Raw genomic sequence first — 22,657 nt, forward strand, 5'->3', positions numbered from 1 at the left:
ATGTTACACACAACCAATGAACTATTGAACACTACCTCTGAAACTAATGATGCACTATATGTTGGCTAATTGAATTTAAAATTTAAAAGCGGGGGGTGCAAGAAAGGAGGCTTCTTATGTTTGTTGTCAGGGACCTTTTGTTCTTTTTAGATTTTCATGACCTAAACCTCCAATAATTACATCAGATTTCTCAGTTATTCTAGACTCCTGGGTACTCCATTGCATCTTATTTCATAGAATGTGTTTTTTAATACACTGTATTCAAATATCAAATATCTTAAGTTGCACAGGTCATTTTATAGGTTTCTCAGCCAAGGAAGTCTAGGACCAAAAAGAAAATCATAAAAGTTGCAAAATTCAGAGGAAAGAGTAAGGTACTTAAGTGGGTAGAAGAAGAATAAATGAAACAAGATGGGATTGGGAGGGAGACAAACCATAAGTGACTCTTAATCTCACAAAACAAACTGAGGGTTGCCGGGGGGAGGGGGTGTGGGAGAAGGGGGTGGGATTATGGACATTGGGGAGGGTATGTGATTTGGTGAGTGCTGTGAAGTGTGTAAACCTTGTGATTCACAGACCTGTACCCCTGGGGATAAAAATATATGTTTATAAAAAATAAAAAATTAAAGTCTAAAAAAAAAAAATAAAAAATAAAAAAATAAATCAAAGAAAAGTCCATCATGAGCCATTTACCTTCAACCTGACTCTTTACTGAAACAAGCAGAAAGAGTAGGAAGAACCCATTAAAACTCTGTGGTTCCCATTTTGAATACTAGTCCTCTAAAAGTAACAATACTGAATTTGAGGTGCTTATGGCACATTCAAGGGTCTAATTATCAATTAGGAAAGATCTGGAGCTCAGAAAAGAGATCTGGGCTAGATGTAGAGACGGTTGACGTGGTTGAAGCCACAGATGAGATAGGAGAAAAGAGGTCAAGCTTAAGCCTCCAGGAAACATCAGTACTGATCTGGTGGATTTGAAAGATGAACCCACAAAGGAAAACTGAGAATGAAATTCCAGAGGCGTAAGTGAGGAAGGAGTTCAGGCTGTTATGAAGGGAATCAAGGGAGGTGGTGTTTCAAAAAGCAGAGTCAGCAAGGTCAAACTACACAGGTGGCTCAAGTATTACAAAGATAGGGAAGCATCAATTTTTGTAAAACAAAATTGCTTTATCCACGTGGATAGTTCTACATGGCAACATTCACAGCTTAGCATTTTGCTTGCATATTGGTGCTTTGTGCTATTATAGTTTTTGGAATGGACAACTGCCCAGAACTACTGTCGGTCTGTATAAAGGAATTAAGCATGGTGTTAATGTTTTATATAATTCTGTGTAGGTGTACGAAAAGACTTAATAATGGACACGTGTATAGGTTTTTCCAAATTATTTTAAATTATTTTTCACAAATGTTGAGAAATTTCATTCATTCCTTCATTCATTCACTCATTCATTCATTTCACTGTCCCTTTCTTCTTTCTTTTGATACATAATTAGCTAGGTCCTATTATATTTAAAGTAGCAATTCTAGGTTTGAGTGTAAAAACAGGAATAAGACAAGCAGGCCTGCCTTGGAAGTTGTTATAAATTTCTCCCCCATCAATTTTTCTCTTCTTTTGAACTGGACATTTAGTTGTTTTGGCCACTTGCTTTCCATGTGGGTGGTAGCAATTTATGTTGCAATAGGCAATAAAATAAATCTGGTAGCCTTACACTCCTGTTTTAACTTCACAAAAATAACTAGGAATTAAAACTTTACTGTTATTTGAATTTGCATTTTAAAAAATCCTAATAATATTAATAATTTTGTCCTATACATGTTGCTTATTATTGCAATTATATTTCATCTTATATGAATTTTCTGTTGATACTCTTTACTCACTTATACTTTGGGGGGGTCTCAATACTTTTGCAATTTGTATGAATTGCTTATAATAATGTAGTTATTAATCATTTGTCGTATTTTCATATTTTCTCCATATCTTTACAATGGCTTATCTCACCATTGTGGAAGAGAGATTTATTTTAGTAATTTGAAAGCCTACAAGCTACTGCTTTTAAATTCTATTCAAGAAAAATGAATTAAAAGTTGAACAAACTGTGAATCTTACGTAATTTTATGTAGGTTTTTTCTAAGAAATTGTTTCTTTAATCATATGCAGGACAGATTATAAAGTTTATGTATGCTTATTTACTCTTCTGGTGTGCCTGTATTAAAGTGTTGACAGTTTCAAACTGAAACATACTATAAACTAGGATGATCTGTAGTAATGTGGCTGTCAGATAAATTACACTGTATTTTATTCTAATGTTAATACTTCTAGACTGTCTTTCCAAACTTTACCTAAAAACACAGTGTCTCAGAAAAAAAGCCATCTACAAGTTTCAAAGAATAAATTACTTTCAGATTGTTAAACTTTGTTTCATCCCCATCAGTTTCCTTTATAAAATGTTTCATTTGTTTTTAAATTATGACCAAATATTTAGTCCTATAATATGGCAAAATATTGGTGTTTTTGTTTTCCTCGCTGTATTGTCTTTTGCCAAAAAGTAACATAATCACACCAACCAAAACAGTAAATATATCTTGTATACGTGCTCAGCAGGAATTTGGAGAAACTTAAAGATTGTTAAGGTAACACAAAAAAATTAACTGCAATAATTGTTATGTCTAAAATAGTAATTTTATTCAAAATACCTCCCAAAATATTCAGCAAAACTGAAGAGAAATGATGGTAGAAAAGAGCTAATAAATACAGAAGTAAAGGTAGAGTGAGAAAAATCAGCATTTTGCAGCTCCTAATGAAATAAGTGATTTAGGCAAGGATCACCAATTAATGCTAAAACCACTGAAAGAAAGGTTTTTGGGAAACAGTATTCTTGTGGTCTTAAAGAATCACACCACAGATTATTTATTAAATGAAGAGTAAAAATATGCTCTACTGAAGGATCTATAGTCACCTCCTGAATCAAGTGAGTAAAAACATCTCCAATAATGGGACACCTTACATATGTGCCTCCTAAAGGGATGCAAGAGAACGTAGGTAGTATTCTTGCAGAATTTTCTTAATCTAGAATCTAATCCTAAGGAACAATCAGACAAATCTAGAATGTGAGACGTTCTAAGTAGTGACTGATCTGGGATCTTTAAAAGTTAATGTCTTAAAAGACAAAATTTAAAGAAAATAAAAAAGGCTAAAGACACATGACAACTAAATGTAACGAATGAACTCTGACTGGGTCCTGGAATTAAAAAAAAAACCCAAATACTGGCTTTATATTAGATAGTATAGTATTACTGTTAATTTTAAGTATTATAATATTCTACATATATTATACTGTATATACACAGGAAAATGTCCTTATTCCTAAAGAGATACAAAGAGAATATTTAGGGATAAAGCATCATGAATATCTGAAACTTATTTTCAAATGGTTCAGGCATGTTTATAACATATACATACAAACACACACACATATATTTCATATTTACACATATATGAAATATAGAAAAACTATGCATTCAACATAGGAGCATCTAAATACATAAAGCTAAGCAGACATAAAGGAGAAACTGACAATAATACAATACAATAATAGTAGAAGACTTTAACATCACTTACATCAGCAGATAGATGAACCAGACAGAAAATCAACAAAGAAACAATGACTGTGAATAAGACTAGATGGACCTAACAGATAGACATATCTAATCTTGTTATATAGATATATATAGACAGACATAGATATGTCTATCTGTTAGGTCCATCTAGTCTTATTCACAGTCCTTGTTTCTGGCTGATATATATAGATAGACATATATATATATATATGTATTTTTTAAAAAATACATAAAATACATGTATATATACATATATTTTACAAATGCACATAGAACATTCTCTAGGATAGATCATATGTTAGGCCACAAAACAAGTCTCAATAAATTTAAGAAGATTGAATTCATATCAAGCATCTTTTCTGAACACAATTATAAGAAAATTATAAGGAAAAAAATTACAAGAAATCAATTACAAGAAAAAAAATCAACTACTAGAAAAAAAACCTTTAAAAAAACCCACAAACGGGGCACCTGGGTGGCTCAGTGTGTTAAGCCTCTGCTTTAGGCTCAGGTCATGATCTCAGGGTCCTGGTATTGAACCCCGCATTGGGCTCTCTGCTCAGCAGGAAGCCTGCTTCCCCCTCTCTCTCTACCTGCCTCTCTGCCTGTTTATGATCTCTTTCTGTCAAATAAATAAATAAAATCTTAAAAAAAAGAGAATGGTATTCTTTAACAAAAAACAAAAAACCCACAGATGCATGGATGCTAAACAACATGCTACTGAACAACCAGTTGGTCAATGAAGAAGAGAAAATTCAAAAATACATGGAGACAAATGAGAATGAAAACACAACAGCCCAAAATCTTTGGGATGCAGCAAAAGTAGTTCTAAGAGGGAAGTTTATAGTGATACAGAAGTACCTAAAAACAAGAAAAATCTCAAATAAAGAATCTACATTACACCCGAAGGAATTAGACTAAGATGAATAAAGAAAGGCCAAAGTTAGTAAAAGGAAGGACATAATAAAGTATAGAGTGGAACTAAATGAAATAGACCCCCCTCCCAATAGAAAAAAAAAAAAAAAAAAAAGCAAAAGCTGGTTCTTTGAAAAGATAACCAAAATTGACAAACTTTTAGCTAGGCACATCAAAAAAGAAAGAGAGAGGACTAAAATATTTCCAGAAATGAAAGAGAAGAGCAACTAACAATACAGATATAAGAGAATACTATGAAACATTATATGCCAACATACTGGACAACTTAGAAGAAATGAAGGAACTCCTAGAAAATTACAATCTTCCAAAACACAGAATGAGGATGAAATAGAAACTTTGAGCAGACTGATTTTGACTAATAAAATTGAATTGGTAATCAAAAAACTCCCAACAAACAAAAGCCCAAGAAAAGATGACATCACAGATGAATTCTACCAAACAAACAAAAATAGTTATTCTTCTCAAACTATTCCAAAAATAGAAGGGGAAGGAAAACTTACAAATTCATTCTATGATGCCACTATTACCCTGATACCAAAACCAGACAAAGACACTGCAAAGAAAGAAAAGAAAAGAAGAAAAGACTACAGGCTAATATCACTGATGAACATGGATGTATAAATCCTCAACAAAATATTAGCAACCTAAATTTAATGATACATTTATACCAAGGATGGAAGGATGGTTTAATATTTGCAAACCAATCAATGAGATACATCACATTTAGTTTTCTCTTAATTTTTAATTTTTTTAATTAACATATAATGTATTATTAGCCCCAGGAGTACAGGTCTGTGAATCGCCAGGTTTACACACTTCACAGCACTGACCATAGCACATACCTTCCCCAATGTCCATAACCCCACCACCCTCTCCCGATACATCACATTTAGAAGAGGAAGGATATAATCCATATGATCATCTTAATAAATGCAGAAAACACTTTGACAAAATACACCTGTTCATGATGAAAATTTTCAACAATGTGAGTTTAGAGGGAACATACCTCAACATAATAAAGGCCATATATGAGAAACCTAAAGAACCATCATATTCCATGGTGAAAAACTACAAGCTTTTCCTCTAAGATGAAGAACAAGACAAAGATGTCCACTCCTACCACTTTTATTCAACATAGTACTAGAAGACCTAGCCATAGCAATCAGACAAGAAAAAGAAATAGAAGGTATCCAGATTGGTAAGGAAAAAGTAAGATTGTCACTATTTGCACATGATACAACACTCTATATAGAAAACCCTAAAGATTCCACTCAAAGATTATTAGAAGTAATAAATGAATTGAGTAAAGTTGCAGGATACAAAATTAATATATAGAAAGCTATTGTGCTTCTATATGCTAATAATGAATTAGCAGAAAGAGAAATTAAGAAAATAATCCTGTTTACAATTCCACAAAACAGAATGAAATACCTAAGAATAAATTCAACCAAAGAAGTGAAAGACCTGTACTCTGGAAACTATAAAGCAATGATAAAAGAAATTGCAGATGACACAAACAAATAAGAAGGTATACAATGCTCATGGATTAAAAGAATTAATACTGTCAAAATACCCATATTACCCAAACCAATCTATAGATTCAGTGAAATCCCTATCGAGGTACCAATAGTATTTTTCAAAGAACTGAAACAAATAATCCTACAGGTATTTTGAACAACAAAAGACTCTGAATCACCAAAGCAATCTTGAGAAAGAATAAAGCTGGAGTTATCACAATCCCAGATATTAAGATACACTACAAAGTTACGGTAAGCAAAAGAGTATGGTTCTTGGGGCATCTGGGTGGCTCAGTGGGTTGGGGCCTCTGCCTTCAGCTCCGGTCATGATCACAGGCTCCTGGGATCAAGCCCTGCATCGGACTTTCTGCTCAGCAGGGAGCCTGTTTCCCCCCACTGCTCTCTATCTGCCTCTCTGCCTACTTGTGATCTCTGTCAAGTGAATGTATAAAATCTTTAAGAAAAAAAAAGTGTATGCTTTTTGACAAAAAGAGACATAGTGATCAATGGAACAGGATAGAAAGTCCAGAAGTAAAACTACACTTAATAGTAATTAATTCATGACAAAGGAGGCAAGACTATACTATGGGGAAAAAGTCTTTTCAATAAAGGATGTTGGGAAAACTGGGGAGCTACAAAAAAGGCAAAAGAATGAAACTGGATCACTTTCTTAACCATATATAAAAATAAAGTCAAAATGGAGTAAAGACCTAAATGTGAGACCTGAAACCATAAAACTTCTGAAAGAAAGCATAGACAGTAGTCTCTTGGATATCAGCCATAGAAACATATTTATGAATATGTTTCTTCAGGTAAGAGAAACAAAAGCAAAAATAAACTGTTGGGACTACACCAAAATAAAAATCTTTGGAGAGCAAAGGAAACCATGAACAAAACAAAAGTTCACCTAGAGAATGAGAGAAGATATTTGCAAATGATATATCAGATAAGGGGTTAATATGTAAAATATATAAAGAACTTATACAACTCAACACCAAAAAAACCTCAATGAATCCAATGGAAAAATGGGCAAAGGACCTGAATAGACATTTTCCAAAGAAACATAAAGATGGCTAACAGACATATGAAAAGATGCTCAACATTACTAATCACCAGGGAAATGCAAACCAAAACCACAATGAGATATCACCTCATACCTGTCAGGATGGCTAGTATCATAAAGAAAAGAAATAATAAGTATGGACAAGGATGTGGAAAAAACAGAACTCTTCTGCACTGTTGCCATGTGGGCATGTAAATGGTGCAGTCACTGTGGAAAGTAGTGTGGAGTTTCCTCAAAAAATTAAAAATAGAAATACCACACAATCCAACAATTTCATTATTGGCTATCTACTCAAAGAAAATGAAAACATTATTTGAAAAGATATGAACCCCTATACTTACTGCAGCATTTTTTATAACAGCCAAGATATGGAAGCAACCCAAGCATTCAGTAGATGGATAAAGAATGTTCCACACATAGTGGAATACACACACACGCACACACGCACACACACACACACAGAAATATTACTCAGCTATAAAAAAAAAAAAATGAGCTCTTGCTATTTGTGGCAACGTGGATGGGCCTAGAAGATATTACACTAAGTAAAATAAATCCAATAAAAACAAATACCATGATTTCACTTACACGTAGAGTCTTAAAACAAATTAACAAAATAAAACAAATTAACAAACAAAATCTCAAACATGAATACAGAGAACAAACTGGTGGTTTGTTCAGAGGGGAGGGAGGTGGGGGATGGGCAAATTAGGTGAAGGGAACTTAGAAGTATACACTTCCAGTTTAAAAAAATGCTTCAAGAATATGTGTGTATATATATACATATATATATATATATATACACAAAATATATATACTATGTATATGATGTGTATACATATAAAACTATTCACAGATATATTAAAAATCAATGTATGTTCGTATACACACAATAATTAAGCAAAGGCAGCAATGTTTACAGTGAGTTTAGGTGAAGAGAATATAGGTGTATGACTCAGCTATATGCTACACACACACACACACACACCTATCCCAACATTTGGTAACTAGTTCATGGGTGATGTCTATCTACCTCAGCTAAATCATTCCAGATGTAAAATGGGGGGGATGGGGGAGAACAGTTTTCAAGGATTTGTTTGCTCTGAAATGTCTTATGTACGTGGAGCTGTTCCTGGCAGGGTTCAGTGTTCCCTCCCACAACTTCAAGTGACCCTAAACTGAACTACTTCCCAAACAATTCACACATTCCTAATGAAGTCTTTGTTCATGCTGTTTCCTCAGCCCCCAAATTCTCCTTATTCTGCTTGTCAAAATCTTACTTGTCTTTGAGGCTCAATTCAAATTCCCCTTCCTCCATGAACATTTCTAAACCACCAGGCCCTGCTCTGTGGTCCTCACACCTTTCTTAAAACACCTGCTCCTTCTTTTTTGCATTATGTATGTCACTTATGTACTATAAACAGAGTCACTTTGTTTAACTCTATTGCACAGAGGGAAGTCCAAATTCTTTAGAATAATGTACAAGTCTCTTGGGACTTGATGCCTGCTTTCTTTTGAGTCTTATGTCCTGATGCTCCCTTCTGTGGACCTGATACCAGAGCTGTAATATAAACCAATTATTAGGAATTCCTAGGCCCATCAGATCCCAATCCCTCAGCTACGTGGCCTGTGGAGGGGTAAACTGCTCCTTAGGATTCTCGAGAGCTCCTGGGGCTTACATTCTCATACAACCTGCAATCCTGCCTACCACGCCAGTAGCTTTCCTCTGTGTTTCACCCGATTGCAACTTATTCCCTTCCTATACTTTGGGAAAATAAACCAAAACCTTTCCAGCAAAACATTCATGAGTCTGGCTGACTTTTGAAGGAGGTTAAGGAGGATTTACATTTTCTTGGTTACAGCATCCGTAAAAAGAAGGAACGACCTGCCCTTTGCCCCAGGGAGGCCCAGTCATTCCCTTTTGTTGGTTCCTCATTCCTCCTTATTTTGGATTTATCTTCCCGTACTCCTCATTCCATCCCTTCCAGAAGTAGAAGTGTGGCACCTCCAGGACTTTGATCCCAAAACTTAACAAGTGTTTCAGAGAACACCTGATTTGGGGCATTATGAACCTTGTGGGGCCAAGTATTACATTTTACCTAGCTGGCTCTGATATTCTTTAGGTCATGAATCTGAAAAGCTTCTGAGTCAAAAAGCCATTGAAAACTGAATCCCGTTGACTGAAATAGTGTCTTTCACTTGTTCTGAGACGCTGGCATTCCACACTTGCACTCCTGCAGTTTTCAGTGGAGGCCTCCAGCTGGCTTAGAATTGCTGCTGCTCAGTTGCAAAGTTGTGTTTACTTAGAGCATTAAGGCCCTGTGATAACTTGTCTGGCACATTAGCATGATGACATCTCTTGCTCCCTGTTTTGCTAATACGCTGGCCATCTAGGTCTGAGAAACTTCTGCATTCATCTTGGTCTGAGAGATGCTGTAGGACTATTTTTAATTTGTATTTAGCTATACGATTACTAGATCAATTTTTACAAACAACTTTACTGAGATGACTGACATACTGTAAACCTCAAGAATTCAAAGTGTACAATTTAGTGGTTTTTAGTATATTGATGATCGAGTTAGGCAATCATCACTACAATCAAATTCCAGAACGTTTTCATCACTTCAGAAGGAAGCTCCATTCCCACAAGCAGTCATTCTCTAGCCCCAACCCACTGTCCAGCCCAGCCTAGGCAATGACTAATCTGCTTTTTGGTTCTACGTACTTGCCTATTCTGGACTTTTCAAATAAGTGGAATCACTTATTATTTAATGACTTGGGTTTGGTTTCTTTTACTCATGTAAATGTTTATCTATATAGTCGTATGCATCATACTTGACTATTGCTAAATAATATTCCATTTTATGGATATAACACATTTTATTTATCCTTTCACCAGCTGATGAGCATTTGGCTTGTTTCCTTTTTTTTATTATGAATAATGCTGCTATGGAACATTCGAGTACAAGTTTTTTTGTATTGACATTGTTTTTTTTCATTTCTCGGGTGTATTGCTAGGAGTAGAATTGCTAGGTCATATGGTAACTTTATGTTTAATTTTTTGAAGAACTGCCAGACTGGATTTTCCTTATCTGTCTTTTTTAAGTATAACCATCATCATAGATATGTAGTGATATTTCATTGTGGTTTTGATTTGCATTAAGCTAATGGTTAATTATGTTACTTGATTAAATTTTGAGGCCATATGTTTTAGTGAACAATTGTAGTAATGAAATATAATCTTCTATTTTAATATTAACTTTTAGTAATCTTGAATAAAGTAGTAAAAAGAACTTGGACAAATGTTATACTTAGCAAGTATACCTCATTTCCAGTTCATTTAAAAAAAATTCTAACTTGACTATATGAAAGTTAAAAAAAAAAAAATGTGAAAACTCCAGAGATAGTTTCATAGGACAAATTCTCCATAAGCTAATAAAATACTTTTAGCTATTATGAGGTATAGGGCAATGAGACAAGCCTTGCATTTCTTATTATTTTTGTTTAAACAATTTGGTTTCTGTTGGAATATCTAAACTCCAATTCTTCTAACATGAATAAAATAGCATCTACATCTGGAACCTAGACCACATCTGCTGGCTCCACAGGGCTTAGTAATTTTTTGTTTTGAAACAAGGAGGCAGAAAACATAATGTGTTCCTAACAAAAGAATCCACATTTGCAATAAAAATTTTAAAATGAGTGGAGTGACTTTATTTTTGGATGGTGTAAAAAACCATTGAAAGAAATTAGAAATTGCAATTTAAACAGTGGCTTCAATTAAGTAAATTGTCAAGCACTTCTTTCCCTGATCTGGATTTTTTTTTTTTTTTAATGAAAAGGCCTAATAAATACATCAGTGAAAAAAATAGGATATAATATTTTCATAAACCATTTTCAATTATGATCCAAGTGTTGTATTTAAGATCACTAAATGTAAACCAGTCCTACAAATAAAATTTTAAAAGGACAAACCAATGTACTGTTTCTGGTATTATTTCTGTCTGGCAACTTTGGGACCATAGAATGAAAGGCAACTGCCCTTGTCCACCTCATTGGAAGTCTAATAAAAGTGATCCTGAATGCAAAAACAGGAGAATGACATCTATGAGGCATATTCGTCAGCTCCCCCAGTTTAGTGGGGAAAGTACTGAGAAATGGAACGGCAGAACCACATATTAAAAATTTTAAGAACCAAAAAGTACAGTCATTTTTTTTTAAATAAAAAGAAACAAAGCTTTTAAATGGAAAAGGTAGGCTACTGATGAATGATTATTTGTCTGTAGGCCTTTATAGAAAGATCTGTTCCCTTTCCAAGCAATTAAACATAATAAAATGAGCTAAAGATGTCAGATTTTTTAAGGTTAGGCATAAACAAAAATTTACTGACAAATAGATTAATTGGCCACATGAACTGTCTTCAAAATAAAGTTTTAAGTTTAGGGGTTTTTAAGATTTGTTTATATTGGTTCAGATTATATGTACCTGGACACAGGAACAAGGAATTTTCTGGGTCTGGGATTCTGTCACACTTTTTTTTCCTTCTTCCTATGCTAGGTACTAGGGTAGGAGGAGGAAAAATGAAAAAGTAGCTAATGCCCTCTCTTTTATTCTTTTTTATATTTCTATTTTAAAAAATTTTAATTCCAGTATAGTTAGAATATAGTGTTATATTAGTTTCAGGTGTACATTACAGTGATTCAATAACTCCTTACATCACCCCGCGCTCATCACAAGTGCACTTCTTAATCCCATTTCCTACTTCATCCATCCCCCAAACCTCCCCTTCGGCAATCACTCTGGTAATCAGTTTGTTTTCTATAGTGAAAGTCTGTTTCTTGGTTTGTCTCTTTTTTTCCTTTGGTTCTCTTTCTTAGATTTTGTTTATTTGAGAGAGAGAACACAAGCAGGGAGGAGAGGCTGAGGGAGAGGGAAAAGCCAACTGCCTGCTCACCAGGTAGCCCAACATGGGGCTCCATCTCAGGACCCCAGGATCATGACCCCAGCCAAAGGCAGCTGCTTAACTGACTGAGCCACACAGGCACCCCTGCTTGTTTGTTTCTTAAATTCTACATATGTCTTTCTATGACTAACTTATTTTGCTTAGCATTATACTCTCTAGATCCATCCATGGTGTTGCAAATAGCAAGATTCCATTCTTTTAAAAACTATGTATATATAATATTTATTAATATTGCATATTAGATATATGTATGTATATGTATATATATACACATACACCTTCTTTATCCATCCATCTATTGATGGACAGGCTGCTTCCATTATTTGGCTATATACTTATGAATGCACGGATCCCTTTTAATTTCTCTTGTTGTATTTAGATAAATACCCAGTACTGTAATTGCTGGATCACAGGGTAGTCCTATTTTTAACTTTTTGAGGAACCTTCACACTGTTTTCCACAGTGACTGCACCAGTTTGTATTCCCACCATCAGGGCAAGAGGGTTCCTTTTTCTCCACATCCTCATCAACACTTGTTGTTTCTTATGTTTTTGATTGTGGCCATTTTGACAGGTGTGAGGTGATACCTCATTGTAGTTTTGATTTGCATTTCCCTGATGATGAGTGATGATGATCATGTGTCTATTAGCCATTCGGATGTCTTCTTTGGAGAAATGTCTGTTCACGTCTTCTCCTCATTTTTAAATTGGATTATTCATCTTTTAGGTGTTGATTTGTATAAATTCTTTTATATATTTTGGTTATTAATCCTTTATTGGCCAAGTCATTTGCAAATATCTTCTCCTATTTAGTAGGTTGCCTTTTAGTTTTGTTGGTTGTTTTCTTTGCTGTGCAGAAGCTTTTTATTTTTATATAGTCCCGATAGTTTATTTTTGCTCTTCTTTCCCTTGTCTCAGGAAGATTCTGTCATACTTCTTACAAAACATTAGGGACAACCTAAAATTTTTATTTAATAATGTTGTCTAGCCAAAGTGATTTTATAGTTAAAGTGTAAAGAAATACAAGATAGAAGCTATTATTTTTAGTTTACATAAATGGTCGTTATTTTATTAGAAATATACTAATTATAATCACAAAGTGATCTTTATATTAAATATTTTTAGATATAATATATTGGAATATATTTTGATTAATATATAATATTTAATAATATATTATAATATATAATATATATTTTAATATTATATTTAACATATTTAATATATGTTAAATATATTAGATATAATATATTAGAAATATACTGCCTAAATTATAATCACAAAGTGATCTTTATATTAAATATTTTTAGGGTTTGATGATACTTTCCAGACATAAAAAATTAAAGGAACTTTCTCTATCTGAGTGTTATAAAATCACCGATGTTGGAATTACGGTAAGATAATAAAGGCCTTCTGTTAAAGAATTATGATTAAAAATTAGGCACAAATTAAATAAACTTTTTAGGTTATAGTAGAAAAAAATAAGAGGATTGCAAATGTATTAACTGTTAAGACAAAATAAACTCCTCTACTTTAGACAGGCCTCCACAGTTTAAGGTAACTAAAAGAATTTGTTTTCTTATTTTTCCTATCTACTCTCCCTTCCCAATGTTAGACTTATGGGATAAATAAAGATAGGTAGACATTTCACTTGGAGAAAGATGAAATGAAATGTGGTAAAAGTCTTCTCATATAAAGAAAATATTCTGTAGATAAAAATGTTATATAATCCAACCATGAAAATTGGGACAGTTTGAAAAATTATACCAGGTACTTAACAATTAGGAACTTCAGATACTCAAACACAGTGGGTAGCATGTTTTACCATAACAGAAAGCACGAGCTAAGTAATTGGGTAGGATAGATGATTATGTGCTCAGCTGGTACTTTAAGAGCTCATGAGAAGGTAAATTTCCTAGATCTGGTCTTGAGGGATGTGCTAGGAGCCATAAAATAGCTATTGTGAGCAAGCTTCAATGTAACGTTTATTACAACATTACGCATCTCAGTATGCTGTTAAAAGAAGAAAAACCACAATCATAGGTCCATCCATGTTCTGAACCAGGACAACATCTGGTAACCTATTAGTAAATCATGGAAGGTAACACTTTTAAAGAGAACCAATAACCTAGGAATGTGCAAACTGTTAAACATACTGGAAACTCCATTTAATGTGTCCTGAGAGTTAAAAACCCCAACCACTTATAAAAACTCAGGGCTAAAGCTAGGAAAAAAATTTTTTTTCAAAGAAACTCTTACTGAGATAAAAGGATTTATGAAAGATAATGCAAGTTGATAGCTGAGAATTCTACAGAGTATCACAAACTTGAAGCTCTCTTCTGTGAATTGGAAATGGACATTATAGGAAGTTCAAACATGACTCAGAAGAGTGTTAAAATATTATATATTTTAAGCTATAGGATGCTGGGTCAAAAGGTGGTCTAGACTTTAGCACAGAATTTCAGACTTTTGCAGCTGAAGGAATCCTAGAACCATCTAAACCAACTCCCTAATTTTATAGGTGAAGAAATTAAAGCCGAGAGAGGTTAATGACTGTCCAAAGTCCTATACCTTTCTCAGTAAACTAATCTAACTACAGTTTTATGGAAATAAAGAGTAAAAATGGAGAATTCCTGTTCTAAATAGTTGACTGACAACATGGCTTAGTGGAACAAATTTGTTTTCAAATTATTTTTGCTGTAATTCATTATGTCTGGGCAATTAGTGGTACATAAGGAAAAAATGTAACACCATTAAGAAATCTCCCTTAAGAGGAATTAGTGTCAAGCAATGCCATTTTTTTCTCACCTTCAGACTCTGGGTGCTAAGGTTCTAATAAGTTCCCAAAGAATCTGCCTAGTAGTGCATTCAACTGTACAAAGAGTTAAAGAGAAGAAATCATATCCTTCAAAGCAAAATCCCAGAGAAGACTAACAACTTTCATGTAGGACAAGATTTTAACTCTACAGTACCAAAAGGGGTTACAAAACACTTACATGCCTGAAATCTACTAGGAGAAAAAGCTGAAAGTTTCTTCTAAGCCTACACAATGATTCACCCTACTGCAGTTCCTTTCAATTTAAACATACACTTGCATAAAATTTTATCCATGAATATGATCTAGTCAGGCTTTTAAAAAGTCTTTGACAAGGTGATAGAATAAAGGTTTATTAAGATAAAACATGTTAACAATTCTACTATTGTGTTATATTTCTTATATGGTGATCAATTACATTTGACCACTAACCACAAATCGTTAAGTAGTACTGAAACCTATCGCAGTGATGACAGGGCCTCTTAATATATACCACTTACTAACGGATTTTTAAAACGTTCCTTGGGATGAGAAAGTACTGATCAAAATATAAGGCTAAGTATTAGGAAGCCGGTGCATTTCTCCTTGACTCTATGGGTTCCAGGTGCTCTTAGATTTTAGATAAAAGCACTTCTTCCATATGCTAATCACACAATCATACAGATGAGTGAAAAAAACGTGATCTTGGGGTGCCTGGGTGGCTCAGTGGGTTAAGGCCTCTGCCTTTGGCTTAGGTCATGATCCCAGGGTCCTGGGATCAAGTCCCGCATGGGGTTCTCTGCTCAGCAGGGAGCCTGCTTCCCCCTCCGTCTCTCTCTGCCTACTTGTGATCTCTGTCTGTCAAATAAATAAATAAAATCTTTAAAAAAAAAAAGATGTGATCTTTTAAAAATTGATATATATTTTTCATCTAAAAGAAAATAAAAAGGGGGAAAACAGGAGCATGGGAGTTACAATATTATTTAATTATTAGTTACACAAGACCAGCTATTCAAGTTCATGAAAAAATTTTTCCTCTTTTTCATCATCTCATTTTGTGCTCCCTGCTTTTGTGTGTGTGTGTGTGTGTGTGGCTGTTAACCAATTTTACCCTTGTAAGATTCCCGGGTTCACATTTCTGGGCATATAATAAAATCTTTCTCCTCTGTGCCTCCTCCAGCCCAATTATTAAGTCCAAAAAGAGATGAGACAAGGAAGGTAAAAGGAGAAAATGACACATAACCAATTTCACAATTCCTTATTTGGATTTATAAAAGAGAAGGGAGTCAGATAAGGTGATTGCATTGAGATATTTAGATTATCTAAAATTTTTCAACAATTCATTTTCTTGTTACTTCTCAAAGGTAAATATAGGAGATTCTGTTTTTAGCACAAGGCATTGAAACTTATATTCAACCTGATGATTTAAGAAAAAATGAGATAAACATTTTTTACCCTGGTTAGGTTTTGTAAGAGTCATGCCCATAATAAGAATAAAAAATTACCTCATTTTAGTGTTTTACTGGAAACCACAGCACATGCAGATTAAGTGTCTGGAGTCTCAGATGTACTGACTCAGGATCTGGTTTGAATTACTTCTTCCAACTTTGATTTTTTTTTTTCTGAGAACATTAGACATTCAATGATCATGTTAAACTAAAATTATTTGGTGCTCTTGAAAGGCACACACATTTTGGAAAAGATGTTTGATGCAGTCGTAACAAAGTATTTCTCAAGAAATCTTTCCCTTGAGCATTTAATTAGCAAACTGTCCAGTTTGGCAAAAGAATTGGTAATTTTTTAATTGGGATGTTGCAATACAGACAAAATGGAAGTTCTGTCTTGTTTGGATATAACCAATGGAATGAATACAATTATTTACTCTAATTGCTTTTTGCCCTTCTTTATCTAGTTTATATTTCTCATTCCCATTTTTGGGAATGAAGTATGCTGTAAATACATACTGTAATAATCATACATACAAATGTACATATTTTTCGCTATGTAGGTCATTTGCAGCTGGACAAATTTTTTTTTTTTATTGTTCTGGTGTTGGTAGGTTGAGGTAGTTAATTAAGAAAGGGCATTGGAGGGGCGCCTGTGTGGCTCAGCCATTAAGTGTCTGCCTTCAGCTCAAGTCTCAGGGTTCTGGGATTAAGCCCTGCATCTGGCTCCCTGCTCAGTGGAAAGCCTGCCTCTCCCTCTCCCACTACCCCTCCTTGTGTTCTCTCTCTTGCTGTGTTTCTCTCTGTCAAATAAATAAAAAAAATCTTGAATCAAAAAAAAAGGGGGGGGGATCAAGTTTAGTTATGGCTTACCACAAGGACTTACATGTGTGTATGCAGTGAAAAGCATGTGTATGTGTTTACACATAAATATGTATGGCAGTGTATACCTGTGTATAGCATATGTGTGCAAATTAAATGTGTGTAAGTTTTAGCATACATTGGATTGCATGTTTAGATGAAAACGTGTACATCTTTGTGTCTAGTTTATATGTAAATTAAATATATGTGCACATTTTAGTGTATGTTATTATACACATTTTTCAATGTGTCTGTATATTTATTATACCCAAATTGTATATAGAGATGCTGTGAGATTATATTTCTAGGCTAAGACCAGATAAATGGTGATCAATATTGAAAGCAAATCATAAAAGTTGTCTGTTAAAGAATGATCTTTTCGTTTATATTTTTATTGTAAAAATTAAATATCTATGTGAATTAAAAGTGTGGAGATTTTTTTTTTAAGTGTGGAGATTAGCGCTGATAGCAAAGGCAATGATATAATATTGGAAATGTGGGCCTAGCAATCCAAAGTCCTAAATTTTATCGTGATTCTGCCTGGCCACATAATCTTACGCAATTCACTTAGTATCATAACAATTCATTGCTCCTATAGTGGCTATAATCACGAGACAAGCAGGAACTATTACTCTAGAATAGGAGTCATCTTTTCTTGTTACTTTTCTATAACATTCTCCTGTAAAGACCACACAGCTTCCATTACAGACTTTGAAGGTGATACAGTTTCAGTCACAACTGCTCAGCTCTGCTGGTGTGGGGTGAAAAACAGCCTTAGACAATACATAAACAAATGACAGGGGTTGTGTCCCAATAAAACTTTATGGACAATAAAACCTAAAATTCATATAATTTTCACATGTCATGAGATATTATTTTTTGATTATTTCAACATTTAAAAACGTAAAAGCCATTCTTAGAGTGAAGGCCACACAAAAACAGGTGGCAGATCAGATCTGGCTGGCAAGGAAAAATTTGGCAGTTTGCCAACATCTGCTCTGCAGCCAGACAGAACTTGACAGGTTTAGTCTGTGAAGATGTATAACTTTGGGCAAGTTAGTTTCCTTCTCTAGGCCTTGGATTCTTCACTTGTAAAAATGGGCATAATAAGAAAACAGTCTTCCTGATGTGAAGATTGAATGATATAAAACATCTGGATGGGGCGCCTGGGTGGCTCAGTGGGTTAAAGTCTCTCTGTCTTAGGCTCAGGTCATGGTCCCAGGGTCCTGGGATTGAGCCCCGCATCAGGCTCTCTGCTCAGCAGGGAGACTGCTTCCTCCTCTCTCTCTCTGCTTGCCTCTCTGCCTACTTATGATCTCTCTCTGTCAAATAAATAAATAAATAAATAAAATCTTTTAAAAAAAAATCAAGAACACTACTAAGTAAAATTGCTATTTTCTTGAAAATAGTGTATGAGAACAAACCAGTTAAAAAGAAATAGATTCTTGTTTTTCTTTTTTCTTTTCTTTTTAAAAGATTTTATTTATTTATTTGACAGACAGAAATTACAAGTAGGCAGAGAGGCAGGTGTGGGGTGGGGGACAGGAAGCAGACTCCTTGCTGAGCAGAGAACCTAATGTGGGGCTCCATCCCAGGACCCTGGGATCATGACTGAGCTGAAGGCAGAAGGTTTAACCCACTGAGCCACCCAGGCACCCTGGATCCTTGTTTTTCACTGGGATTATGATACTAAACATATTTTCCAACATGCATAAAATTTCTTTTGAGACATCTCTGACCCATATTTATTTAGGAGTGTGTTGTTCAATCTCTAAATATTTTAGGATCTTCTAGCTATCTTTGTGATTTCTAGTTTCATTCCACGGTAGCCTAAGAGTATATTTTATATGATTTCTAATCTTTTTGTTAAGGTGGTGTTATATAGGAACACTATTTGTGTGGTAGTTAGGTGTGTTGTTGGGGGAGATTCATTCTATATTCATATGATCAGGTTTCAGTCTTTTAATGGGCCTGTGCCCCAGAGCTGTGGTCTTTACAAGTGCTTCCAACCCCTCTCCCTGCCTCGGCTACACTTAGGAAAGACAAGAAGGTCAGAGGGGCTGTAGTTGGGTATTTCTCTTACCCCTGGTTGGAATGGCTTTCGTAAAACCCATGTTGGTTGGGTTCTGGTGAAACAGTTTCCCTTGAGATCAGGCTTTTGTTAATGAGAACATATGTTCTGGAGGTATTTCAGAATGATTATTTTTCCCTCTCCTTGGCAGGAAGCATGAGGGGATTTTTCTCTGATCTTTACCCTGATAACTTAGTGGGTCTCTTGGAGTTAAAATTAATCAGAGTATGGGGTCTCAGCTAAGATAAGGCCCCAAGAATTTTTCTCTCAAACTAATCCACTTTCAGTCTCTGGCAGTTAGTCAATTACCCTTTAAATGTTTCAGTTGTGATCTGGCTCCAGCCACAGGCTTCTGCTCCTAGTAAGCCCTGATTCTCTGTATTCACATAGTTTTCTGAGTGGTGGTTTGCTTTGCGATCTCCATTATCTGACAGATGAAGAAGTGTTGTCGATTTTCAGCTCACTCACCTTTTTTCTTGTTTTGAGAACAGCACTGCTAAGTTCCAAACTCTCATGCAGACTGGGAAATGAAGTCCAGATCATTACTTCTGGATCCATGGATACTGCCTGAACCAGTAGCATCCAAAAGGGGTGATAAATGTAACTTGGGCTTGAATCAGATCTTGAGAACCCAGGAGTGAAGTCAGGAACTGGTGAGCTCCGGAGCCAAGATCAGAGAGCTATCTGTGAGCTGGGCAGGTAGGCGGCCATTGCTAGTGTGCACTGCACTTTAGTTGTCAAGGGCTTGCACTCTTTGAGCCTCCTGCAATGTGCAGCCTGGTGGGCTGGCTATGCTCATACAGATGGAACCTGTGGCTGCCCCAAAGTTCAGGTACTTTGATTGTATCCATTCATAAAGATTCTTAAGCTTCCGTAGTACAACACTAGCCTCCTGTTACTTGAAATCACTGAGTTGACAAAAACTTAAATGATTAAGTTCAACTTGGTTGAATAACTCCATGCCTTCATGTAAGACAATACTCAAATTGTCCCATTCAGATTTATTTTATGAAAATCTTGCTCAGTGGCTGAACTAAAAACATTTGGACTGGACTTTCACTGTAGTGAACACTGAGATAATCTGCTCATTTTTTGAAAACAAAAATTATTCTAAAATTTTTTTTAAATGATGAGGGTAGGTCTAGTCAAATAGGCAGACTTATAAACAGGAAAATCCAACATCACATGGTGATTGCTACCTAACGTTAATTTAGCACCTGCTACAGGCCAGGGACTGTCTTAAGTATTTCCCTTGTATTAATTAGGTACCTTATAAGGTAGGTGAAACTTTTAATTCTGTTTTACAGATAAGGAAATTGATGTTCAAAGAGGTTAAGAATCTGGAAAAGTTAAGAATCATGAAACAAAGAAATACATGAGCTAGGGTATAAAGTCTAATTCCTGAGTCAGGATGCTGGCTTTAATACTGTGATAAAGAAATCTATGGGGGAATTCAGTTGAAGTAATTAATCTAGCATGGGAATGCAAGGGAAAGCTTATCTGTTGGAAAATCACTTTAAGGAGAAATGTAGAAGTTAGACTGAAGGACAGTGGGGAGAGAGGATAGCTATCAAGATTTATAGAAGGAATAAAGTGAATAAGTTTTTTATAGTTCAGGGGAGAGAGAGAGGCAGCCTGGCAAGAACAGTACCAGTGAGGCTAGAGAGAAGAGGGTGGGTTGGAGAAAGCTGAAGTAGTAAAATCCATGGAAGTGTAGATAGTTTGGACAGGGATGAGGGGGAAGACATGGTTATGACATCCACACATCTGGCTACCTGGGAGATTTGTGGTACCCTCATTTTCAAGTTCTTTCCCATAGCTCAGTCATGTACCTGGCACTATGAACTACCACATCCTATTCAGTATTTAGGCATTCACTGTTACACTTTATCTTCCTGTGAGCGCTTCTGTCTGTGCTTCCTTTAAGCTCTCTTCGCCCTTCTACTCTTATGATAGAGTACCCTTTCCTACTCTCTCACTCCAGAGGCCTGTGGTAGCTGCAGGCAGGCTAAGGGAGCTCTGTTGAAATTCATTTGTTTTTACTCTACTTAGTAATTGGAAGGCTGTAGTGTTTTCTGTCTCCTTGTAAGGGTGAATATATGAGTACTGTGTAGTTTTGTTTGTTCCCTCTACAGATTTTATGGTTTTGAGAGAAAGGGAAGATTCAGATTTAGATATTATCATTGTTCTTCAAATCCAAAGAGGGCCTCCTCTTATCTTTTATTATGAAAAAAAAAAAAAAAAAGTATCCCTAACAGAGATAGTATCTGTGTTTTAAAGCCCTGTGACCAGAATGCAGTGGGTGGTATTTATAACTACATAAGAAAAATAAGAGGCAAGTGGTTGTGGTTCAGCTTTACTGACTCTCTTATGTCTTTTCTGCCTAATAGTTGTGTATATTCTTCACAAGCTGGTTTACTGACATCTCCCAAATGGTACCACTGATAAATTTTAAGAGCCCAGCTGTAGCCTAGGTTAACATGTTCTTTGATGATCACAGAAGTATTTGACAACTTTTGTTTATGGGTCATAACCAACAGTAGAGATGCTAGAACATCCACTTCCCTCATTGTTCTCTTACAGTCCCTTCTTTTTTGAGATCCCTAATCTTGACCTAACAGCTTGGACACTTGAGGTAACAAGTTCCTTTTCTTCTTTAATCTTTTCTGATTTAACCTTTAAAACTCTTTTATCTGTTTTCTTGTGTTACAAACTTTCAATTTTGCTTTTTATTTACCTTTTCTTGAGTAACAGATTTATCTTGATTTATAAATAGAGGATTAAGAGAAGAGGGATCAGGGAATAAGGAACTAGGGAGGGTAGCTGTATGGGGCAAATCATGAGCTACTTTACAGCTGGAAGAACAGCAGACTAAGATCCACTGCTGTTCATTTGACTTTTAGCCTGATTCAGGACTTTTCAGTAAGTCAAGCTGTTCTGTAGATGTGAGGCTACTCCAGGCTGAGTCCAAGTGGGGCGCTCAGGGTTCTCAGTCCTGTACCCTGAATTACCTGTGCAAGGGAACAGAAACCCTCACAACTGCTGTGGAGCAAACATCAATACGTCAGAAAGGCCTAGTGAATACCCACCTCATTCAGCAACATTTTTGAGTCTTCCTCCCCAAGAATGCCCCATTGACAGCCTTTTCTGGACATGTCTCTCTAAACTGTAAGAAGAACTGGATTCATGTCTTGACCTAATATTCAGTTTGATTCATTCTTGCCCTAGGAGCCAGAAGCAGATTACCCTCTAGAGACTCTTTTCTAATTTCAAACTCTTACATCAAATCACTAAGCTTTATGACTAGTCACAAACATGTTGTTTATGCAAGATTTCCATCAATCACTCTCATTGACTCCACCGCCTTGGTGGTTTAGTGGTTTCCGT

The 22,657-nt window shown here is 35.2% G+C and overlaps 1 protein-coding gene across 1 annotated transcript in view; it reads left to right on the plus strand.

Moving 5' to 3' along the window:
- The window catches only part of FBXL13 (F-box and leucine rich repeat protein 13), a 248,616-nt gene that overhangs the window by 203,789 nt on the left and 22,170 nt on the right, over positions 1-22,657 (plus strand). Inside the window, exon 18 of the mRNA XM_059170911.1 lies at positions 13,410-13,493. Within this exon, the coding sequence (XP_059026894.1) occupies positions 13,410-13,493 (84 nt within the window). The remainder of the gene's footprint in view (positions 1-13,409; positions 13,494-22,657) is intronic.

This window comes from Mustela lutreola, chromosome 4, assembly GCF_030435805.1.
Source record: "Mustela lutreola isolate mMusLut2 chromosome 4, mMusLut2.pri, whole genome shotgun sequence".
NCBI lineage: Eukaryota > Metazoa > Chordata > Mammalia > Carnivora > Mustelidae > Mustela > Mustela lutreola.